Below are 24413 nucleotides of genomic sequence, written 5' to 3' on the forward strand. Positions count from 1 at the left end.
GGGATTGAACTCATGCCCTTGCGCTTGCCAGGGAAGCACTTATTCCATTGAGCCATCTCACCAGCCCTACTCTTGGTTTTTGAGACAGGGTATCACTGTGTAGTCCAGGTTAGCTGTGGTAATCCTCCTGCCTCAGCGCCACCCTCCTTACAGGCATGCACCATACCCAGCCTATCTTTCTTATCCTGATGAAGGTCTTTTGTTTCTATCACTCTATCATCTAGAAACATACCAGATTATTATTTTTAGTTATTGTCTCATACATAAATACAAGCTCCATAAGGGCTAAGATCTTTGTCTTATTGTTTACTGTTATGTCCCAAGGTCTACAACAGTGCCTGGTGCACAGTAAGAACTCAATGAGCATTTACTGAGGGAAGGAATGAATTTAATATTTCTAGGAAGCCTTCCAGCACAATCTCTCTTATGGCAGAGCATGGGGGCAAAGACCCAGCACAGCACGTGGCATGAGAGGGTACTGATCTATAAAGTTTGTTGGATTAATCTCAGTAAGCACCAGAATCCTCCTGGAGAAACTGGTCTTTCTAAAGCCCTGTGTTAGGACTGTTATTTGCAAGCAACAGAAACCAAAATGAAACTAGTATAGACAGGAAAAGAAGAAAAATATAATGGAAAATTCAGAGGTCAGGTGTAACAAACTCCAGGGATTTGAATGATGCCACCAGGAAACTTACTCCTCTAACTCAAGTTTGTGCCTCCTCTTTCGGTTTTATTCTATCTCTCATACGGTGGCACAGTGGCTGCCCAGAGGTGAAGGCTGGAGCTTCACCCGGCCCTCTTAGCCACCCAGCAGCCAAAGCCTTCCTTCCCCATGACTGCCACCACAGCTTTCACTGGACTAACTCTGATCCCTAAATCAATCCCTGACCAGAATACGAGAGGTACATAAGGGCTAATTTAGAAGTGTCCAACTCTTGAACTAAGAGTGAGGTCAGCTTTGTTCAAACACCAAGGAAAGGGAAGGGAAAGCCTGTTTCCCAGGAGAAAAATCAGCATGCTGCTTCCAAGAGCGACACTGAGTGGGTGAAGACCACACCACGCATGGGGGAAGTGGAAGCCCAAGCCCAAAGTCATCTCCTAAGCAACTGGGACTTAGAAGAAGACCCCTTGGGAAGGACAGGCACGGGCCTAAGCCCTGATAGACTCCCCGAGCTCCAGGCGAGGCTCAGCTATTTCTCAGTGTGTCTGGATTCAGGAGCAAAGCTAAAGGCTCTGGAGGAAGCCGTGGGCACCTTGGAAGCACAGTGTCGGGAGAGGGAGGAGCGCCGCATCGACCTGGAGCTGCGGCTCGTGGCCGTCAAGGAGCGCCTGCAGCAGTCCCTGGCAGGGGGCCCGGCCCTGGGGCTCTCCATGAGCAGCAAGAACAGGAGTGCGGTGAGTCCTCTGCTTCTTGGGCAGCTGCTTCTTGTCCCCTCCCGGGCTACAGACCCCTCCGCCAGCACTTCTCTTTGGGAGCTGTGCTCATTTACAGATGAGAAAAGGGCGACCGGAGGAGGAGAAGGCACGCGCCACCTGCGGCACAGCTCAGACAGGGACTCTCAGAGCAAGTTCTTTCTGTGCTTTGACTAGTTATCTGTGCAGCAGCAGCAGCTGACTTTATCCTGAGGGAGATTTTAGGAATGACCGACCTTCAGTTACTGGTAATGGTGACCATGAATCGAACAACAAGCCTATGTTGTTCTACCATCACTGGCCAGTACCACATCTTACCCTGTAGTATCTGGCTTCACAGCAGTCCCATGAGGTAATATTGGGTGTTGTAAGCTCACTTGACAAGCAAGGAAGCAGGTTCAGCGGTCTGGAATAACTTGCTTGGGTCACGGAGCAAAGTAGAAGACAAGATTCCAAGTGCAGGAAGTTAGTCACAGAGCTTGGCCACTGTGATGCAGGGCCTCTCCAGGTCTGGAGCACACCCATCCTGTGCTGGGGGCTGGTCGGCATTACGGCTCAGGTCCCAGCAACGCTGCACGTCAGCAGTCTCCCCTCCAGCAGAACTTCCTGACCTCGCTCTGAGCACTTCCCTGACCTGGTCTCAACAGGGTCTTCAGCCTCAATAGCGTAGACATTAGGGGCTGACAACTCTTTATAACAGGATATCATGTTGTGCATTCTGGGACGCTTAGCAGCATCCCTGCCCCTTCCCATTGGTTGTCAACAGTATCCCAGTCTCAGTTGTGGCAACCAGAAATATTTCCAGGTCTTGCCAGATGTCCCCGAAGAGGGCAAAGTCACCCCTAGTTGGGAACCAATGATCTACATTAATGTTCTCATCCATTATTCCTCAGTTCTTACTACAGTCTGTATGTGTGTGTGCACGCACTTGTGTGTTGGTATTTGTGCCCATATTTGCATAATGTCTTCTCTCAAGTATGATAGTTTGCATTTTTACTAAGAATTGGAGGCTGAGGTTGTTGTTTAGCGATAGAGCACTTGCCTGTCATGCGCAATGGCCTTGGTTAGATCCGGGCAGCACACACACACCAAATTGGACTATGTCTATTTATCATTATATCCCTACCCTTTACAGAATCTGAATAATAGAAAGATGTAAACAATGTCTGAGTGAATCAATGCCTTGCCTGCTATCAGACCATAAAATGGAGACAAAAGGGATGAAATAACTTGTCTGATAAGCATGAGTGCGTCAGAAGTTGTACAGCAGTACTGCTGGTCCAGGTCACACCACCTGGGCCAGCCACACCCAATGACTCTGAAGCCACAGCTGTGTCTTACGCCCCTACACTTCCTCTCAACGGCATTTCCAACCTCATTTTACAGATGATGAACACATGAGCCAGAGTCACAGAGGGGTGGAGGAGCTAGAGTTGGTTTGCTCTCGTTGCCACCACTTCCTACTCTCAGCATGCCAGACATTCCTGGTCCAGCATGCTTGATCCCTTTGACACTCTTTGGAGATAAAAGGAAGTCACAGGCTTAGCTGTTAAGATGTCACAGTTAAGAAACTACAGTCAGGATCTAGGGAGATGGCTTAGTAGAATAAGCGCTTCACTGACAAGCGCAAAGGCCTGAGTTCAATACCCAGTTCTGCAAAAAAAAAAAAAGAAAGAAAGAAAGAAACTACAGTCAGTAAAATATTAAGCAGATACCTGGAAAATACAGTATGAATATGGTATAACTACTAGAAAGTACCAGAGAGGCAAACAGGGCCTGGAGCTCAGGGACAGAGCAGGTGTTTAGCGTTCACGAGGCAGTGGGTTCCATCCCCAGTGGCACCCACCCCATCAAAAACAGCATGGTGAGCCAGCCAAATAGCTCAGCGGATTAAAGCACCTGCAAGCAGGTGCAGGGGCTGGGGGTTCGATCCCTGGGCCTGCTGTGCCGGAGTGTGCTGAGACAGCAATTAAGACTGGGTGTGGTGGTGTGTACCCATAATCCCAGCACTTGGGAGGCTGTAAACAGGTGGATCACTATGAGTCTGATCTAGTAGTGAGACCCTGAACACCCTGCAGACACTTCCCTAAAATACAAAAAAAAAAAAAGGATCGCTGTGGGGTTCACATGCCTACATACCAGTCGCATAGCCTTGCACAGCCCCTCGATTCTCCCAGGTTCCTCATCTGTGAAATGGGTGGCTTCTCAGAGTACAACTACTTCACAGGCATAAGTGGGGTGCAGTGGTGCACACCTATAATCCCAGCACTTGGGAGGCTGTAGCAGGAGGATCCTTTCGAGTTTGAGGCCAGTCTAGACTACATCGTGAGTTCAAGGCCAGCCCGAACTGCATAGCAAGACCATCTCAAAGATTTAATTAATTGGAAAAATGCTACTGTACATTTAAAAAAAAGAGAGAAAAGCTACAAGTTAATCCATGCAGTGCTTAGTGCATAGTAAAGATTCAGTAATTTTAACTGTTACTCTGTATCCCAACACCTGCCATATCTTCTTCCCCTTACCCTTTTACTTTGACATAGTTGCTACATGTCTTTTAAGGTGTTCTTACTCTTTTAAGGAAAGGTTGGGAGCAGGTAGCATTACATCTCATCTATTTTTTATAACCTTTTTTTCTTGCCATTAACAGGAAACCACAAATAAACCCCAAAACAATGTCTCAGAGCAATCTCTCCCTGTCAATTGTGTTTCTGAGCTACGGAAGAGAAGCCCATCCATTGTGACTTCCAACCAAGGAAGGGTGCTGCAGAAAGCCAAGGTACAGCCATTAGTGGGCTAATCACAAGTCAAGGACCTAAGGGCCAGCAAGAGAGCTCAGCGGACTAAGCACCTGCTTAGGCAAGTGCAGGGGCCCAGGATTCAATCCCCAGTACCACACGCGCCATGCTGGCCCCACCCTCAGGCATGCAGAGCTGGCAACCAAGTCCGGGCATGTTGGCACCTCCTTAAAACAGGAGGATCATTACGAGTCTGAGCTGCGTAGTGAGACCCTGTACCAAATACATAAATTTTTAAATTTATGTATAAATTTCTAAATTTTTAAATGAGTCAGGGATCTCATAGCCCCTTTTTAGTGGAAGCTCACCCAAATCCAAAGGGACAGAACTGCCAATACTGGCATCAGGGAGATAGTTTGGTAGGATAAGCGCTTGCCTCGCAAGTACAAGGGCCTGAGTTCAATCCCTGGTTCCGCAAAAAAAAAAAAAAAAGAACTGCCAATACAGCCATGCAGTACAAATCATAAACTGTCCACAGAGGACATCACAGTCCAGTCATATTCAGGAACCCTGCACGCTTTGTTAACACATAGTTCTTCCTAGCACTTGGGAGGCTGATACAGGACTGCAGGCTTAAGGCCAGCCGGAGCTACGTAGTGAGAGACTGTCTCACAACTGTCTGCACACAGGCACACAATTCTAACAGGCTCAGTCATCTGGTTTCTCAACCTAAAAATGTTTTGATACAGGAAAGGTCCCACTTCAGGTTAGGGGTGATGGGACTTACCCAGAGCTGGTAAGAGCACAGCTATAGGGCTGGGATGATGGCTCCGTAGAATAAGCACTTGCCTGGCAAGCACAAGGGCCTGAGTTCAATCCCCAGTTCTGCCAAAATAAATAAATAAATAAAAATAAGAGCAGAGCTACAAACCCACCTGTGCCAGTTCTCCAGGACACTGGTATGCAGTCCCTTCCATGTAACTCATGAATCATTGGTACCAGGGGCCAGCACAGAATTTTTGCAGAGAGCCAGACAATAATGTGTTCCAGAATTTGCCAACCCTATGGCTTGTTTCACAACCGTTCTGCCATTATAACATGAAAGTAACCATAGAGTAGAAGTAAAGGGATAAAGAACAAGGCTGTGTCCCAATAATATCTTAGTGACAGATGCTAAAACTTGAATTTTATATCATTTTCACCTGTCATGAAATATCACACTTGCTTTGATTTTCCCAAACAAAACACTTTTGGCTGATAAACCTATGGTTTTATATGACTATATAAAAGAAGACATGTTTGACCACTAGGCACAATGAGTTAGTCCTTTATTTAACAACTTGTAGGCTACTGGAGGAACTGTGGATTTTGTTTAATATAATGGAGTCACTGGACAGATGTGAGCAAGGTTTTTTAATGTGAATTACATTTTTTAAAAGACGATCCTGAGCTAAACACAGTAGCACATGCCTGTAATCCCACCTCTCTGGGAGGCTGAAGCAGGTGGATCAAAAGTTCAAGTCCAAGGGGCCGGGAAGATGGCTCAGTAGGATAAGCGCTTGACTGACAAACGCAAGGATCTGAGTTCAATCCCCGGTTCCGCAAAAAAAAAAAAAGTTCAAGTCCAGCGTGGGCAACTTAGCAACTTAGTGAGACCCTTGCTCAAATTAAAAAGAAATTGAAGATCAGGGCTATATATAACTCAGTATAAAAACCCTGGGTTCAGTCCCCAGTACCACTACCTCCTAAAAGCCATATGGCTACTATATTGAAAATGGAAGAGGGAGACAAGAGATTAACATGATGAAATGACTTACTCATGGCCACAAAGATACTGAGAAGAACCAGGACCCAATACTCTAACCTGCCCAGTGGAGAGCTTTAAGTATAATAAAAAATTTTTACTCAGCAGTCATGCTACAAGTCAGGAACATGATTTGTTTTGTCTTTCTGTACTTCAGGAATGGGAAATGAAGAAGACCTAGAAAGAGCATGAGGATTTCATTGCAAAAGAAGTACCAGCTTGTCCACCTAAGGCGGAAATGCCTTTTCCCCCAAAGAGACACTAGGAAGAGGCTGGAAGGAGCCCCTGCTTTCTGGGGCACCCAGAAGATTGGCCTGTATTGTCTGCATGATTTTAGGGCCTGGGGAGGGAAGAAGCAGAAGGGAAGAGGGAAACTGAGATCACCCTTCTGACCTCACAACTGGCGAAAACGGGGGTGGAGGGAGACAAGTCCGGACAGCCCTAAAGGTTTTGTTAGCTACCTTTTCTTCTTCTGAAGAAATGAAAGCACGTGTGAATAAGCCATTCCACCCCGTCCTAGCCTCCCATTCCCAGTCCTTAAGGCAAAGGAGGGCAGTGCTGGATCATCAGTGGTGCAGTGTAAAGAGAAAAGACTTGATCATCTCATCTGATTGTTGTGCTAACCACACTCCTGTTGGGCATCACTGACCATCCATGGGCAAGGCAAACAGGCTGCAGGACTGGTAATGTTACCCCTGCCTGCACAAAAGGGAACAAGAGCCACCAAGAGTGTGGGACCCTGCAGCCACTTCTCATCTGCTTTAAATCTAAGCAGAAGGCAGCTACCAGAAACTTCCAGATATGAATATGTTAAAATCAAATACCTGAGTACCCAAGGAGCAGAGAGTTAATCAACTAATGGGAACATGAAGTTCTAATGTCCACAGGATGTTGAAGGTGTTGGGCAGTAGGGTCACTTGCTGCAAAGTCAAGTCCTTTATTTTATATGACACTGACACTCCTGGAGCTATAGTTAGAACCATGTCTTTATCCTAATGAAGTTCTTATCTTGCACTGGGAGGCCCATACCTCACCCTTTAGTATCTGCTATAAACCAAACCTATCCAGGAAAACCAGACGATGATGGCTCTTTGCTGCCACTTGGGTGCTAAACCTTTTCCAAACACTTGATTCTTTTAAAGGTGGTGCAGGGACCTCAAATCCTAAGCAGTCTCCTTTATGTCACTCACTACTGTTTTGACACTGTAGGCACTTTATGGGTCTGTCTTTAACATGTTTCTCGCCAATAAAGATAAAACCATTAACCCTTAAAATCTCAACAGTTAGCTCCAGGTGGGGAGAAGGGAAATCCCAAAATTGCTATGGACATTTTGCTAGAGGCCTGACATGTTTTACCCATGTAGTTTAACATACTTTGGCCCACTGAAACCTCACCACCCTCTGAAGTAGCTGGAGTCCAGAGCACAAATAACTTGACCAAAATCCCCTGGCTGCTCACTGGCAGAGCATAGGAGTGATGATCCAAATAGGCCTGGGTTTGAGCACTGCCTTTCTTACCTACCTGCTAGGTAGCCTCAGGAGAATGACTTGACCTGATTCTTGCTTTCCTTATCTGTAAAGCAAGATTAACTTTGTACTTTCACTCCAACTGTTGGATATTTAGTAAGAGAATACTTGAGAAGCACCTTGCGTGTAGTCAGACACAGGAAACAAATTGATGTTGGCTACATAAGAAATATATGACTCAAAAGCCTATTTTTTCTGCTGAGAAAGAAATGACTCTTACATAGCAACTACAGACACAAAAAGGCAACTATTCCAAGCCAGGTACACCTGTAACCCCAGCACTCTGGAGGCTGAGGCAGGAGGTCTGGGAGTTCAAGACCAGTCTAGAGTACAGAGCAAGACCTTGTCTCAAAAAAAAAAAAAAAAAAACAACCAATCTAACCTAGTAGTTTTCATGTAGATTCCATTTCAGTATCTCCAGTAACAATAGCTCACACCTACTCTGGACTGCCAGTTTTCTTTTGTGAAATGAGGTATACTAAACAGTACCCACCACAATATCCTCAGTTTCTCGTTTTTATGCAGTCATTTTGAGGTTAAATGTATTTTTTTCCACCAACATACCTAGACTCAAGTGGAGAGCCCTTAAATCATTAATAATTAACATGTATTGAGTACTTACCATGTGTCAGGCATTGTTAACCAGGGCCAGATTCTGAGTACACAGCCTGTGTAGTCACACAGCGTCCCACACCCAGAAGGTCCTGTCTGTACTGTTATTTATAATTCTCACCTTAATAACTTTTGAACAAGTGCTCCTGTGTTTTCCTTTTGTCCCTTAAATTATATAACCAGTTTCCAGGTATTATCCCTTCAGTCATAACAAAAATCATTCAAGATGGGTTACGTTATCCATTGTCACAATTTTTGCAGTTCAATCTGATCCTAGAGCCCCTGTAACTGAAGCCCTTATTTCATCCATGTATCTCCCTCGAGGTGCACTGCAGCATTCAGAAGTAGAGCATTTAATAAATAGATGCTGCATTGGCTGCATGTATGCAGCACACTGAGTGTAAGTTGGCAGCTGAGAAAATGAAAACAAACCAGCTAAAGAGCAGGTGCCCCTATTAGTTTTTCTGTGTAGCCCAGGCTGGCCAGGAACTGATGGCAATCCTGCCTCAGGCTCCTGAGTGCTGGGATTACAGGTGTGTACCGCCACACTTGGTTTAAGTGCAACATTCTTGTAAAATGCCTTATTTGGTTGTGGGATTTTTCAAACTACAGACCATGGTCTGAGGTGAACTTAAAGCTCCATGCTTCCCCACACTAGCAAGTTTTGGTCTGTTAGAACCCTTGTGTCACTGAATGCTCACCAACCACCCTGAGCCTCAGTTTTCTCATAAGTAAAAGTCATTCATAACTCCTCTGTAAGCCATGTTGCTCTTCTCAAGACAAAAACAAGAACAAAAACATAAGGTATTGGTAATAACACTTGTGACATGAGCTTTGAGTGAGAAATTAAAGTGCAGAAGACTCCAGTTCTGTACTCAAAACTGAGGGTCAAGCTGTAGAGAAAAATCTGACCCGAATTACCAGTAGACATACAACCATGTCTTGGAGAAGCTTCACAGTACTGAAGGCGCATGCCCCATTCCTTCTTTTTAAAAATTTTTTCAAATTACTGGCTACCCAGTAATACCAGGCCAGAAGATACTCTCTTGCCTGGACTATTACAGGAAAAGCTTGTTTCCCCTGCCTCTTTCCTTACATTCTGTAGTCTCTCCCATACAACAAAGTGATTCCTAAAATGTATAAGTTTTGACACATGTTCTCATTGTGACCAGAATAAGACTAAGGTGCACTCAACAGAAGGGGGGGGGGGTGAATGTTGAAAGCCTAAAGAAGGGCACTCGTCATTGGGAATGACCAAAATACAGTATGTCTTCCCTGATAGAACTTTTTTACCAAGTGAAAACGAGATACTATATATCATTTTTTAAAAAAAGTTAAGTCAGAAAATACAGGCATTGTAGTAAAAAGCGAAGAGAAATGGGGAAGGAACGTGTAGGCTGCAATTTTCATCATTCACGTGATCTAGTCCTCACTTTTAGAAACATTGGTTACATTTTGATTTTATATCTCGTTTTTATCATTTATAACTTTACGTAAACTTCATGTGCTGTGCCCAGAGGCGAAATCCACTTTATTTACGGCAAACGCTACGCCCAGTCTCAGATCTTGTAGGTAAGAGGTCCCAGAAGTGTTTTGCCCGGAAGAACCTGACGACCGGAAGTGCAGCGTTCCTACCCGGAAGTCCCCCAGGAGAAACGTTCGCAAAGGTTGCCGGGAGGCGTGGTTTTCAAGAGAGCGCGTCTCATTTGGAGTCAGTGCGCTTGCGCTGCATCGGTCCTCTCAGGTCTGGAACATGGCCGCGCGGTCGCTGTGGGCGGTCCGGCGGCGGTTGCAGCGCCTCCTGGCCTCTAGCACTTTGTCGGCGGGCAGGTAAGCGATGCGGGAGGGTCAGAGACCTTAAAACTATGTGGGAAGGTTGTGGAGTGAAGGCGAGAGTTATTTCGGCGAAGGGTAAAAGACGCGCCAAACCTCCCGGCCTTTTGGACCAGGCTTTGACTACCCCATTTTACGGAGGAGGAAACTGAGGCGCGCCTCTTTCTCAAACCGAGGGAGGTGGGTGAGTCCGAGGTCATGACCCGGAAGGTGAGAAGTCTTGATCTTGAGCAGGCGTACGTTTCCCGCGGGCCCCTTCTCACCCGTGGTGTTTGTGGGTGTGTCTGGTTTCTTGCCCAGCCTCCATGTGACTTTAGCTCAGCCCCGGCATCATTTTACCTGTTGATTGAAGGAGAGCGTTGGACCTGGTTTCTCCCACAGTATCTGCTTTAGAGATCCTGTGAAATTTCAGTTGCGGCCTTTGGCTTTTATTTGAACTTTTATCATGCTTACTGCAAAACTGGAAGTCATTATTTTTAGTATTTCCCACTTAATAATTAAGGAAACCGAGAAATGTTTAGAAACATTGAGCAACTTTTCCAGACTTCAGTTCTCGGGAACTGGTAGGCCGCTTCCTTGAAGCCAGGCAGAGGCCAGAACCAGCGCTGTTAGTGACTGACTCTGAGTCTGGTCAGGGGCTGTTCCTGGAAGAGAATAAAGATGTATGTGTAAAGAGCAGGGTCGACCTGTGGTTGTAAAGGTTGCTGCAGAGATTTTCCTGAAGATTTTCGTAACTATTTGTCGTCTTTTTTATAGTAATATACCTGACTCAACACTCAGTCTTAACACCTAAGTAAAGAGCTAAGTGGGGTCAGGACAGCGTTTTATTTCAAGTTTCCTGGCAGTTAATTGGTGATGTAGGGAAATGAACTAAATAGAAATGGTTCCTGCCTGAAAGACTTGCCCCCACACATCTGTGCTGAAGGAATCGGAATCGAGATCAGATCCAACTTCTTTCATAATCTGTCTGGCCATTTTCTCATCAAACTGGCCCTGAGGTTATTTTGACCTGCTTTCACTTGGACAAATGTGTTGATTTTTTTAACGGGGGAGAAGATAGTTCATCATGTATAATTTCCGGCAGAGGTTTGTTGACCATATTTTCTGAACTAAAAATTCAGAATTTAAATTAGACAGCACATCATAATGATTGAATTCAAAACCAACTTAGGAAGTCTGGGAGATAAGTTTTCTTGTCCAGACTTACAAGCCAGCTCTTCGCTCTGCCCAACATGTTCTTCTTCCCCTTTCTTAGAGTGAACTCCTTTACCCCTGCTTAAGCTTTTCTTCAGATGTTACCTCAGTGGTCACATTTATATGGCTGTTCATATAAATCACTATTTGTTTTAAAGCTCTCCTATGTCCAGGCTGGGGATATAGTTCAGTGGCACAGTGCCTGCCTGGTAAGAGCAAGATTCTGAATTCAATTCCCAATACAAAAAAAAAAAAGTTTCTATATTCACAGACTTGAGTTTCCTGATAATTTTACTGGAAATCAAATTGCAAGGATCAGGAAATGTTAATGGAATTTTTTTTTTTTTTTTTTTTTTTTGGTCTTATTGAGACAGGATCTCGCTGTGCAATTTGGGCTGGCCTTGAGCTCATTTTGTAACCCAGGGTGTCCTCAAACTCCCAATAGTACTCCTGCCTCAGCCTCCCGAGTGCTACGATTACAGATGTGCCATGTCCAACTGGAAACTTTCTTAAACTAGGAGTCAGAGCTGTCACAGTGAAGATCTGCTATAAACGAGTCTCTACTCTTAACTGTTCTATGTAAACTCTCAAATCATTTTAGTGAAAGCAGCCAGTGACTCTGTGCCCTACATGCATAGAAGAAGCCAGTGTGCCTATGGCTCCAGGTTTTTGGAAAAGAGCAAACTTCACTGTGAGGTCCGCTGGTAAGGAGGCCGGAATAGATGCTTAAATCAGTCCTCTCCAGTTAGCTGGTAGTAGGGGAATTTATAGAAAAGGAGAAAGGAGATGCTGCCAGTTGATTAGATGGTGAGAAGGGGGCATTTTAGGGTTCTTTTGTACAAACATAGTCATTATGCCTCCTCCCAGGTCACATGTTTCTTTTTAGGAGATATGATGTTCTGTGTGGAGGATTTTGATCCTGTGACATCATAAGGTCATTGACTGAACCAGGTGGCTTCTCCATTCCTGAAACTCCAATTTCAGACTGACTGAATGGATTGTGGAGACACTTCCTGAAAGATAACTAAAGCACTTTGTTATTTAAGGACTTCATGTCCCGTTGTGTCCAAGCCTTAACTAGTTTTATTACCTGCACAAATTCTAGATTATGTACCTGGTTGAATACAGAATCTGTTGTAGTCACCTGTTACAGTTCGGCAGCCGTAGCATGCAGCATTGTATAAATATTTCCCAACTTAGAGTTTATGTCTCAGCACAGGTTCTCCTCCCAGAAAGTCTTATCACTTACAGTCACAAAGGCTTATAACACCAAGCCAAACTTAACTCTTTACTAGGACTGATTTTCTCTTTTTGTAAGATGAAGGGCTCAACTAGAACTAGAACTGTGGTTTTGAATTTTCACTTCTGGTATTGCCCTTTTGGTTCTTGGAATTAGCCTTGGTTTCCTCTTGGCGTACTTTTGTGTACTCATTTGTATTTCTGTCTGGTGTTCAGTGTTCTGCTTCAATAGAATGCTAGCTCTGTGGCATGTGAGTTGGTTGCTTTTTCAGAGACAAGGTCTTGCTGTATTGCCCAGGCAGTCTCATGATCCTCCCATCAGCCTCCCTAGTAGCTGAAACTGTTAAGCACACACCATTTTGTCCAGCTTGCTTGTGTGACCTTGAACAAGTCATTAAGCCTCCAGCCTTTCAGCAGTTTTCTCATCAGTAAAACAGAAATGATAATAGTATTTATTTCATGTTGTTAATAATAGGTATTCATAATAGCATTAAAAAAATGGAAATAACCAAATGTCCATCAGTGACAGATGGATAAACAAAGTGGTATATTTATACAATGAAATATTACTAAGCAATAAAAAGTAAACAATTAGTGATTAATGTAGTTACATGATTACCTGAATGAACTTTAAACACATATCAAAATACTCCCAGGGAGCGGGGGATATAACACCACACCTGCCTGACAAGCACAAGGTCCAGAGTTCAGTTCCTGGTACCACCCCTCCCAAAGAAAAGCCTCTCAAAGGACCACATACATTATCTCATTTATGTTAAACATCCATAAAAGGCAAATCTATAGAAGACACAAAATACATTATGCTTTCTCAGGGTGCAGAGTTTTGGTAGAAATGGAAAACAGCTGCTCGAAGTTATAAGCTGCTTCTTGTGGAGATAAAGACATTCTAAAATTCTGATGCTTGCCCAGCTGACTATCCTAAAAACTTTTTTTTTTTTTTTTTTTTTTTTTAAAACCGGGGATTGAACTCAGACCCTTGTGCTTGCCAGGGAAGCACTTATTCCACTGAGCCATTTCCCTGGCCCCAATAAATTGTTTTTTAAAAGGCTCTTTTAAAAAACAGTAGGGGGGCTGGTGAGATGGCTCAGTGATCTAAAGCACCTACTTAGAACAAGCTTAGCAAAGCACAGGGACTGCGGTTTGATCCCCCAGCACCACATGCCAGCCAGCCCCGCCCCCTGGTGGGCTGAGCTGGCCACACACACACACACACACACACATAAATAAATGAATAAAAAATAAATAAAATAAAAAACAGTAGGCTGGGGAGATGGCTTAGTAGAATAAGCACTTGCCTGGCGAGGGTAAGGGTCTGAGTTCAATTCCCAGTCCCCACCCACCCACCCAAAGAAAAGAGGAAAAGGAAAAAAAAAAAAGCCCCTTTCTCTTAGGGGCCAGGAAGATAACTCAGTAGAATAAGCGCTTGCCTGGCAAGCACAAGGACCTGAATTCAATCCCCATTTCTGTAATAAATAATTTTTTTTTTTTTTTTTTGCAGAACCAGGGATTGAACTTAGGCCCTTGCACTTCCCAGGGAAGCACTTATTCCACTGAGCCAATATAAATATATTTTAAAAAGAAATAAAAATAAAAAACAGTAGTGCTGCCAGGCATGGTGATGGATGCCTGTAATCTTAGCACTTGGGAAGCTGCAGCAGGAAGATCACTGTGAGTTTGAGACCATCCTGAGCTACAAAGTGAGCTCAAGGCCAGCCTGAACCGCATAGCAAGATGCTACCTCAAAGACCAACATGGCTTCCAGCCGCCCTCTAGCTGCCATCTTGACCCCCCCCCCCCATTCCACGCCTAATCTCAGCTGGTCTGCCCCGGACCCCCTGAGCACCAGCCCTAGTCCCCCGTGCTGCCCCATATCCACTCTGACAAGATGAAAGAAACTATCATGAACCAGGAAAAACTCGCCAAACTGCAGGCACAAGTGCACATTGGTGGGAAAGGAACTGCTCGCAGAAAGAAGGTGGTTCATAGAACAGCCACAGCAGATGATAAAAACTTCAGTTCTCATTAAAGAAGCTAGGGGTAAACAATATCTCTGGTATTGAAGAGGTACATATGTTTACAAACCAGGGAACAGTTAGCCACTTGAACAACCCAAAAGTTCAGGCATCTCTGGCAGCAAACAATTTCACCATTACAGGCCATGCTGAAACGAAACAACTAAAAGAAATGCTACCCAGCGTCTTGAACCAGCTTGGTGCAGACAGTCTGACTAGTTTAAGGAGACTGGCTGAATCTCTGCCCAGTCTGTGGATGGAAAAGCACCACTTGCTACTGGAGAAGAGTATGATGACAAGGTTCCAGATCTTGAGGAGAATTTTGATGAGGCTTTAAGCCCAAACTCCTTGGACTCTGCAGCTCTCTTCAGTTTTTGCTTAAATACAATTCATTCTTTGCAGCCAATTAAGCTGGAGAAGCCTGGGAATAAAGTTTGAAACAGATTAATTTTTTTAAAAAGACCAACACACGCATGCACGCACAAAGGGCTTATTTCATGTGCTGGGAGATAAAAAGAGGATGCCAGTTAAACAGTGCCTAATACTCAGTAAGGACTTCATATTGTTTATTTGTTACTGTGACTGAAAAGTCTCTATAGAGATTCACTGTGGGGAACTTTCTGGTCTCTACATTTTGTTCTAGTTTTGCCTTTCTATAATGGTATTTATTCTTCTTGTGCCACCTCTCACCTGCTTTAGGGGATGGCTGCACCCATTCAGCACCGCTACCCAGAGAACTGCTGGTGAGGATTGCAGTTCTGAGGACCCTCCTGATGAGCTTGGACCCTCGCTTGCTGAACGAGCCTTAAGGTTAAAAGCTGTTAAACTAGAGAAGGAAGTCCAAGATTTAACAGTAAGTAGATTTCATATTACTTATTCTTCACTTCCTTTCTGTGACTTAAGTATCCACATTAAAAGTTTTTATAAAAAAAAAAAAAATTTTATATCCTTCTAAAAATGAAGTTTCCTCTGGGCAAAAAGTAATTAAAAGTCACTGGACTAACATCTCTTTTTAGTTCCCTTTTGTATCACAGCAATTACACATCTGACATTTTGGAGGTACAGTGTCTGGTAGGTAGAGACACCCAGTATAGGGTGTGTGTGAGGTCAGTGACCGTTGCACTCTACTGAGCAGACCGCATCTGGCGTAGGGTACCATAGTCAACACTCCTCGCAGGAAATGCATAGGTAGACCAGAGTAATCCAGAAATCCAGTCTTGCTTAGAATGATAGGATAGAAAGCATGTCTTATGAGAGCAGTTAAAGGAATCAGGAATTCTAAGAATGAAAGTGAAAAGGGCTAAAATAAGTACTTATAAATAGATGACACTCTTGTAAAACTTAATCTCAATGCTAGGATTAAGTCAGTGAAAGAAAGCTGGAGGTTAGTGATGCTAGCTGAATGTGAAAAATAACTTTTCTCAAGATAGAAAGCTAATAAATTATTATATTCAAACTAGCAGGCTAAGTGATTACTTACCAGGGCTACTTTGAGTAAGCTCCTTCCTTGGCTGGGGATTTGGAGTAGCAGCTATAAGACATTTATAATTTGTAGTTTGTTTTATTAAAAAACATATCACAACTAACCCTGGTACTTAGCCATGGACCAGCATGTCCTTGGGCTAGCGAGCAGGACATCGGGCTTCTGAACTGGAACTTTCCTTGTGGCAACGAGGGAAGAATGGTGACCATCCGGCGTGGAAGCTGCAGCAGGTTTAAAAATGGGTGATGCTGAGAAAGGCACGAAAATTTTTGTACAGAAGTCTGTCCATTGCCACACTATTGAGAAGGGAGGCAAGCATGAGACCGGGCCAAATCTCCATGGTCTTTGGGCAGAAGGCAGGTCAGCTGCTGGATTCTCTTACACAGATGCCAACAAGAACAAAGGTATCACTTGGGGAGAGGATACACTGATGGAGTATTTGGAGAATCCCAAGAAGTACATCCCTGGAAAAAAAATGATCTTTGCCAGCATCAAGAAGAATGGAGAAAGAGCAGACTTAATAGCTTACCTCAAAAGGGCTACTAATGAATAATAGTCACTGCCTTATTTATTACAGAATAGAAATGTTTCATGGCTTTTGTATATGTACCATAATTTTTTTTCCTTTTTTTTTTTTTAATTTTTTTTTTAACATTTATTTATTGTGTGTGTGTGTATGTGTGTGTGTGTGTGTGTGTGTGGCCAGATTGAACCGCAGTCCCTGTGCTTTGCTAAACTTGTTCTAAGTAGGTGCTTTACTTATTTATTTATTTATTTTTTTAATGTAAGTAGGTGCTTTAGGCCACTGACAGAATATTTTTGTTGTATAATCCGATTTAAATAAAATTGGTTTGTATTTAAATGAATCTTTTTTTTTCATTTAAGGTTTGATAGTAATTCCAGTTCAGTAAATACTATCACTATTTTCCCTTCTAAATATATGGTTGGACTTGATTAATAATGTTTGACTTTTCACAAAGATTGAGAATGTAATCTCAAAACTACTGAAGGTTGGTTTTATATTTAGATTTTTATAACTGGTTATGTGAATATGTTTAAATACTGAGAGAGTCATTGTCTCAAATCAAGCAAGACTCCCCTGTTTCAGTTTGTGTTTATTAGCCTATTAAAAGGGAGTGGTTGGAGACAAGAAAGCTATGTCTATATTTTTACTCTTGACTATGCCAATTTAATTAGAATTCTCTATATCTAAAAAATGCTGCCTTTTACTTATTGAAAGGCATTTTAGTTAAATACAGAATATTTAACATTCCTCACATTTTATAATTGATCTGTAAATTCAGATTCTTTTAAGAGTTAGCATGATATAACAGCAAGTTAGACTTTACTTTTGAATTCTTTAGGTCAGACTGAGTTATTGTTCAGGGTAGTATTTAAATAGCTATTCAGAAACACAAGACTAAAACTACTATTGTATGTGTGATTTGTAGTGGTGCTTGCTGTCAGCTCATTAGCAGCTGACTAATGTGAGGAAGGTACAACCTGAGCACAAATTTATATATAACCATAATACTTAATTAAAAACAAATCAGGGGCTGGGGAGATAGCTCAGTAGAATAAGAGCTTGCCTGGCAAAGGCAAAAACCTGAGTTCAATCCCCAGTTCCGCCAAAAAAAAAAAAAACAAATCAGATTGATTTTTTCAGTTAAGAAAAAAAAAAATCACAGAAGTGAAGTTTAGAAAAAAAGTAAAAAAGAGAAACATGTATTTTCTCATCCTTTTGGTTTTGCTTTTGATGTTCAGCTAAGATACCAGAGAGCTGTAGCCGATTGTGAAAACATTAGGAGACGAACCCAGAGATGTGTGGAAGACGCCAAGATATTTGGTAAGACATACATTCATAATAAAATGTGTTTCAACCAAAGGGTATGTGCTTAGCAGATGTGCCAAATAAAAAAAGTAAAGGTGTATCCAAGTCCTAATTGATCCCTTTTTATCCTTCCATTCCCAGGGCTTTCTGTGCTACTCACCAGGACTAGTGTAACCATTTGTTGAAATAATGTTGACTTTTAGCTAAACTTCTATTTTCTAAGCATGTACAGTTACTACAGTTCTGACAATCTAGTGCTTATACAAATAGTTCTGTTTAGCTAATTAATGTGAAGAATTCAGAGAAGACTAAAGAGCAGACAGGATAACCAGGAAATGCTGAAACTTGCCTATTGGAAGTAAGGTTGGCCTGTATCCGTAGGGCAAGAATCAGCTGTGTCTGCACCAGTTATTACACTTATAAAGAATCTTTTTTTGCTTTACTGTCAGTAACCAGATTCAGTCTGCAGCTTAGTGATTTATCAGGTAGCTTGATGAGGAAGATGGAGATTCAGCTCAGACCACAGACTCAGATAACTTAAAGGCTGTGTGATACCCTGTGTGTTTTTACTATGGAAGAAATTTAATGGTCTTTTAGAAATGTTTCCCTAACTGTACCACATCTGATTCCAAACGTTTTTGAGAAGGTGTTAGTTGAATAACCAGGATTTGGAAAAGGAGCAAGTCTGTAATTACTTGCTGCCTTCGAATTGAATATGGAGTGCTGTACTTTCTTTTTTTTTTTTTGTTTTTGTTTTTGTTTTGTTTTTTGTTTTTTGTTTTTTGTTTTTTGTTTTGGCAGAACCGGGGATTGATCTCAGTCCCTTGCGCTTGACAGGAAAGCACTTATTCCACTGAGCCGTCTCCCCGGCCCCCAGTGCTATACTTTCTGATACCACACAGAGAATGAAAGTGCTTGAAAGCTGATGGGGGAGGCGGGGGAGAACTCCTGCCTTGTCCAGTCTGTTTCACATTCCCCCGTCATCTGGATGTGATCTGCTCTTTGTGGACAGTCACCCTGTGAGTGGATCTGCGCTGCTCCTCACTTCTGTGCTGTCCTGTTTTGGTGCCTTGGCACAGCCTCTGCTGCTCACTCCATGCTGTATACCTGATGCTCCAGCAGCGGTGAAGTACAAGGTCCTGAGTTCAATCCCTGGTACCAAAAAAAAAGAATAAGACACCCTGTGACATTCTTTTTTATGTGGTACTGAGGATCAAACTCAGGTTGTTGTGCTTGCCAGGCAGCCCTCAACATTCTCAATACAGTGTTGCCTTTTTTATTGCTAACCCCAGCCTGGGTTTCTGATGCTTCAATCAAGTTTTACTCTCTTATTTCTAACTTAACAGCAGGACCCAGCAAATTGTAGCCTGCCACCAGTTAGACTGTGGTTTTGAATTTCATCATTTAAAATTCACGGGGGCTTCTTTTTCTCTCCCCCCCCCCCCGAACCAGGGATTGAATTCAGACCCGTGTGCTTGCCAGGGAAGCACTTATTCTACTGAGCCATCTCCCCGGCCCTTCTTTTTCTCTTTTGTTATGTAATCACCTATATAAGACCCATGATTTTGCTTCTTGTCCCACAAAGTCTAAAATATTTAACTATATGGCCAGAAAAAAATTACTGCCCTCTGAGCAATGGAAATGTCTACTAAACAGGCTTGTTATCATAGCAGGGAGCAACTTTGCTGTAATTCCCGCTTGAGCGGAGAAATAGGTAGACTGTTTTACTGGGAGTTTAGCTTTGAATCAGAACTAGCTTATTATGTCTGTTTATCCAAGAAATAGTAAAATTTCCAGAAATCCATTTTAAATTCAAAAGAACTTGATAGTTAAACTGATTTATTAACTTAAATTAAAAGATGACACCTCAGTCATTTGCTTATGTAATTTCCTCCCAGTGACCACAAGTATTAGACAATTAAAAGTTATGAATTTGGAGGCAGAAGGAAAGTAATTGTCATTTTTTCTGGTACTGGACATGATCTCAGAACCTTTACACTAAGCTCTCTCCCCAACCCTTCTATTTTGAGGCACGTTCTCACCAAGTGCCTGAGTTGCCCGGGTTGGGCTTCAATTTGTAATCCTCTTGCCTCAGCCTTCCAGAGAGCTGAGGATTAAAGGCATGCACCACTACAACGAGCTAATAGAATATGTTTAAGGCATATAGCATGACAATTCTAACTTCCCAAGGATAGTTTTGTCTCCATAATACACCTTTTTGGTCAGTTTTCTAATAGATTATGTGGTCATCAATCTGTTAACATAATAAATTAGAACAGAATCAGAAATTTGAGTGCTCCTCTTATAGACAAGATAATGTATGCTTCTATTTAACCTTCGCAAACTTTACTGACTAGGAGCAAGGTCTCTTACTTGGCAGGGTAAAACCCAGAAACTTCCTGCTTTTAAAGCACTTTCAGAAGGCTGAGGATACAACTCAGTGCAGAGCACTTGGCTAGCATATAGAGAGCCATGGGGTAGGTTTGATCCCTAGTACCATAAAAGAAAACTAGATAAAACCACCAAAATGTTGTTAGAAACCAAGGCTTGTGGGCCGGGGAGATGGCTCAGTAAAGTAAGCACTTCCCAGGCAAGTGTAAGGACCTGAGTTCAATCCCTGGTTCCGCAAAAAAGAAAAAAGAAACCAAGGCTTGTTTTCTAGAAATGCTTTCTAGTTTCACTGTTTCCTCTTTCACACCAGACCAAATCATACTATGCCTAGATCACTTCAGTTGACTCTCCTGTCCTTTCCTCCTTTCCTTCTGATCTTATTCATCATGCCCCCCAACCTATTATATCTGCTGTTATTCAGCTGACTAGAATCAGTCTTCCACACGTTTTTCCCAAGAAACCCTGCAAGATCTATTAGTGCCTGGCAATTAAAAGTTGAAAAAAAAAAAAAATCCTTCCTTTTCTTCAGTCCTTCCTTCCCATCTAGGCAGTAAATCTTCTCAGGGCTTTCCTGTGTTGTATCTTCTTATACTCATCCTTCTTACCTCTTGAGTATGGTTAAGGTGCTACATGTTTTGGTACAGGGCCTTAAACCTATCCCTAGATTAACAGAGTCCTTGCCTCTCACCAGCCCCCACAAAGTGCTGTATCATAGAATCCCTACTGGTGGCACTTCTTATCCTCTGTAAGGAAAATCAAGTTGCAGAACTAGAAAGAGTGGGGTTTCTTAATAATTGGGCTTACTTTTATCTTACGACATTTCTTGTCATTATGGAAAGTTTTGTGGCCTATCTCTACCAACTTTAAAGCAAAGTAGTTGGAGATACTTCATGTAAATGTGTCTTATCTTCCTGTTATATTTAGCCAGTCTTTAAGAATAAACCACCTGGGGCCAGAGAGGTAGCTTAGTGGCATATGCGCCTGCCTGGCACACACAAGGTCCTGAGTTCAATCCCTGGTACAAAAAAAAAAGAAAAGAAAATAAACACCCTGTGACATTCTTTTTTATGTGGTACCAGGAATCAAACTCAGGTTGTTGTGCTTGCCAGGCAGGTGCTTATATCATTGGACTGTCTCCCCAACCCTCAGCATTCTCAATATAGTGTTGCCTTTTTTATTGCTACCCCCTTCTATCTCCCATGAATTAATAATACCTTCCCTGTTGAAAATGTGGCTGTAAGGCCGGGGAGATAGCTCAGCAGCGTAAGTGTCTGCCTGGCAAGCACAAGGTCACAAGTTTGATCACTGGTACCACAAAAAAGAAAATGTGGCTTTAGCACAAGTGACACAGGCAGGAATTTTTAAACATTTATAACTTACCTGTGGAGATAGCTCAGTAGAATAAGTGCTTGCCTGGCAAGCACAGGGTCCTGAGTTCAATCCCCAGTACCGCAAAAAAAGTATAACTTAATACTAAACAACAAAAATGCAAGAAATAGAAAAATAGTAATTTTAACAGCTCAGAGGGCCAGGGAGATAGCTCAGAAGCATAAGCTACCTGGCAAGCAGAAGGACCCGAGTTCAGTCCCTGGCCCTGCGTGCCATGGGATCTTGGCCCCAGATTCCCAGGTTCCCACCATGTGGCCACCCTGAGTGTGGTGGCACATGGCCATAATACCAGCACTCGGGGGTTGAGACAGGAGGATTTCCGTGAATTTGAGACCAACCTAGGGGCTACAGAAGTGACCACAGGGCCACTCCAAACTGTATTGTCCAATCCTGTCTCAAAAGATAGATTTATTTTTTTTTTTTATTTTTTTATTTTAGCTTATTGTAGGTAAATTTAATCTAGGTTTTGGATTCTAACCTTCTACCACATTTCCTAAAGGGTTCCTGGTCATCTGTAACTTGTGAAAGAGACTAATTGGTCACTTGGGTTGGGGTGGTAAGCAGTGGTGATCTCCCAGTCCTGTGTGACTGTCTTTTCACTTTCTGGAGTACCAGGGTAAAGTATACTGACTATCTATCTGGGCCTGCCCCAGATTTCATCCCTAAAGGCAGAATGATTCCTCATAAGTGTCTGCTTTTTCGGTAGGAATCCAAAGTTTCTGTAAGGACTTGGTAGAGGTGGCAGACATTCTGGAGAAGACTACTGAGTGCATTTCTGAAGAAACGGAGGCTGGGGACCAGAAGCTCACTCTGGAGAAAGTCTTCCGAGGGCTGTCACTTTTAGAAGCAAAGCTGAAAAGTGTATTTACCAAGCATGGTCTGGAGAAGATGGCACCCATTGGTGACAAATATGATCCTCATGAGCATGAACTCATCTGTCACGTGCCTGCTGATATTGGGGTACAGCCTGGCACCGTGGCATTGGTAAGGCAAGATGGCTACAAACTGCATGGCCGCACTATTAGACTTGCCCAGGTGGAAGTGGCAGTGGAGTCTCAGAAAAGACTATGAGCAAGCCGTCAGGAACAGAATGTCCTCCCAGACCACAGTCACCTGTGTTTCCTTTATTTATTAATCTAGGTTTGTATTGTACATGAGGTACTTCATGTGATCTGTTTTGGATATAGTCACATTGGCTTTATTTCTAAGATACTTTTGATTTTATGTGACCCATTTGGTCTCATGAGAAATCTTGTCATCAGGCATTTGTGGCCTTTATCAAGATATGTTTACAAAGTTATTTTTAAATTGGTACTCTGATTGACTTTGAATCCAAAATTCTCTTAACTATGTATCTTCAATGAATTGTTGAAATTAGTACACTATATTGTATTTTGTGATAGAAAAAAAAGATTGATTCAGCATGTGGGTACTTAGCTTTACATTTATATAAAAATTTAGATCACTTGGGTTGATTTTTATATACATGGATTCCCAGGACTTCCCTTCTCATTTTATTATTTTATTATTTTGCATTTAGCCATGCTTTGTGGTTCCTACGAGGCTCTGTACTCACGTCATTGCTCCATACCAACCCCCTCTGACTCCAATTAGAAGGGCTGATGGACCAGCCTAGACTTCGGAAGCAGAGAGCATCAAGCAATCCAAGATACATCCCTTTCAAATAGAAAATTATTTGCAAATAGAAAATTATTCCCAACATATATCATAATTTTGGACAAACTGAGGCAGCACCAACAGCTAATGACCCAAATGGGTCTATATAGATAATTACCTGTAACTGCCCATTCCACCAGCCCTGACTGCATGTTTGTCATATTTGCCATGGAATGCATGTTGGATTATGAAGGTGATCTGGACAAAAACATTAGATTCCCCGGGTTTCTCATTTCATCCAGTTAAGCTGAGTGTTTAGGTTTTTGTTGTATTTAATTGGTATTCACGAATCACTACCTCCCTTGCACTGACAGACTTTGTTGTTTTGTTTTTTGTGGTGCTTGGAATCAAATCCATGGTCTTCTACTTGCTGTGCTCCTGACTTATTTCTCTAACCCTAACAGCTTTTGTTTCCTAGGTTTTATATCCATTTTAAGTTACATTTGTGTAAACATCTAGTTCCTCTTTTATGTAGATAATGGACCAATGTATCTTTTTTCAGTCCTACTTTGTAGCATACTGTGTAAAAGCTATGTCCAAGAAATGACTTAAGTGAATGAATAATACATCAGTCAGATGTTAGAAAGAAGTCTGAGGTATTTTAATTTTAGAAGAGCCTTACTCTAATTTTATCCTTTCTGCTTCTGAGGTATGAGTTTCAGTCTTTTTTAGGACTGGAACTAAAGGGAAAAATGTCAATAACTTGAATATGGAACAAGTGGATATTCAGTCATCTAAGATTAATATACATGCAGATATGTCCCAGCAACAATTAGTTGTTGGCTGTACAGATTGTATGACTTTAAGCTCCTTACCCACAAAGTACTTCCCCTAAAACTCCAAAACCCTATAGGGAAGCAAGCTGGCTTCTCTTCACCTTTCTAAGTTTCCTTGGGTAGGCTGTGAATTAAACTGAAATAAGATGAGGAAACACACACTATATTATTAAATAGGTATGTGTGTCACTCCCACAAAATGAGACTCAAAGGAGGGCCAGACAAAGCTTATGTGGCAGCCTGAACAATAGAACTGGTCTCCTACAGTCACATTTTGGGATGGTTAGTTACCCTCTTAGACAACTAGATATAAATACAAGATATTACACAGCCGTGTCAGTAAAGCCATCCTCTGTATATATGACCATCTCCATCAGATTTTTTAAAAACTAGATGGAGACAGGATGGTATAGGCCTGTGTAGAGTGTAGGAGCTGGGGGACATGGGACAAGGAAGCGTGCACTTTTAAAATGTAA

The 24413-nt window shown here is 42.5% G+C and overlaps 3 protein-coding genes and 1 pseudogene across 8 annotated transcripts in view; all 4 read left to right on the forward strand.

Annotated features, from left to right (window-relative positions):
• Positions 1-8495, forward strand: part of Afap1l1 (actin filament associated protein 1 like 1) — a 63052-nt gene extending 54557 nt beyond the window's left edge. For 3 of the 6 annotated variants that reach the window (XM_023715312.1, XM_023715309.1, XM_023715310.1), the window contains 3 exons: positions 1202-1395; positions 4061-4189; positions 6110-8495. In XM_023715312.1, coding sequence (XP_023571080.1) covers positions 1202-1395; positions 4061-4189; positions 6110-6133 — 347 coding nt within the window. In that variant the 3' untranslated portion in view covers positions 6134-8495. The remainder of the gene's footprint in view (positions 1-1201; positions 1396-4060; positions 4190-6109) is intronic. The other 3 variants (XM_023715311.1, XM_023715314.1, XM_023715313.1) reach the window with 2 other exon arrangements.
• An 81-nt stretch (positions 8496-8576) lies between these two features.
• LOC101566408 (grpE protein homolog 2, mitochondrial) lies at positions 8577-24077 on the forward strand. The gene is made up of 4 exons (XM_004631282.2): positions 8577-9921; positions 15090-15243; positions 17638-17719; positions 22191-24077. The coding sequence occupies exons 1-4, from the start codon at positions 9845-9847 to the stop codon at positions 22553-22555; spliced, it is 678 nt and encodes a 225-aa protein (XP_004631339.1). The 5' UTR covers positions 8577-9844; the 3' UTR covers positions 22556-24077.
• Positions 16112-16465, forward strand: LOC101566009 (annotated as a pseudogene).
• LOC105742175 (grpE protein homolog 2, mitochondrial-like) overlaps positions 23330-24413 on the forward strand; it is a 4144-nt gene continuing 3060 nt past the window's right edge. The window contains exon 1 of the mRNA XM_012514749.2: positions 23330-23354. Within this exon, the coding sequence (XP_012370203.1) occupies positions 23330-23354 (25 nt within the window). The remainder of the gene's footprint in view (positions 23355-24413) is intronic.

The sequence above is a fragment of the Octodon degus genome, unplaced genomic scaffold (assembly GCF_000260255.1).
Source record: "Octodon degus isolate 3935 unplaced genomic scaffold, OctDeg1.0 scaffold00040, whole genome shotgun sequence".
Classification (NCBI taxonomy): Eukaryota; Metazoa; Chordata; class Mammalia; order Rodentia; family Octodontidae; genus Octodon; species Octodon degus.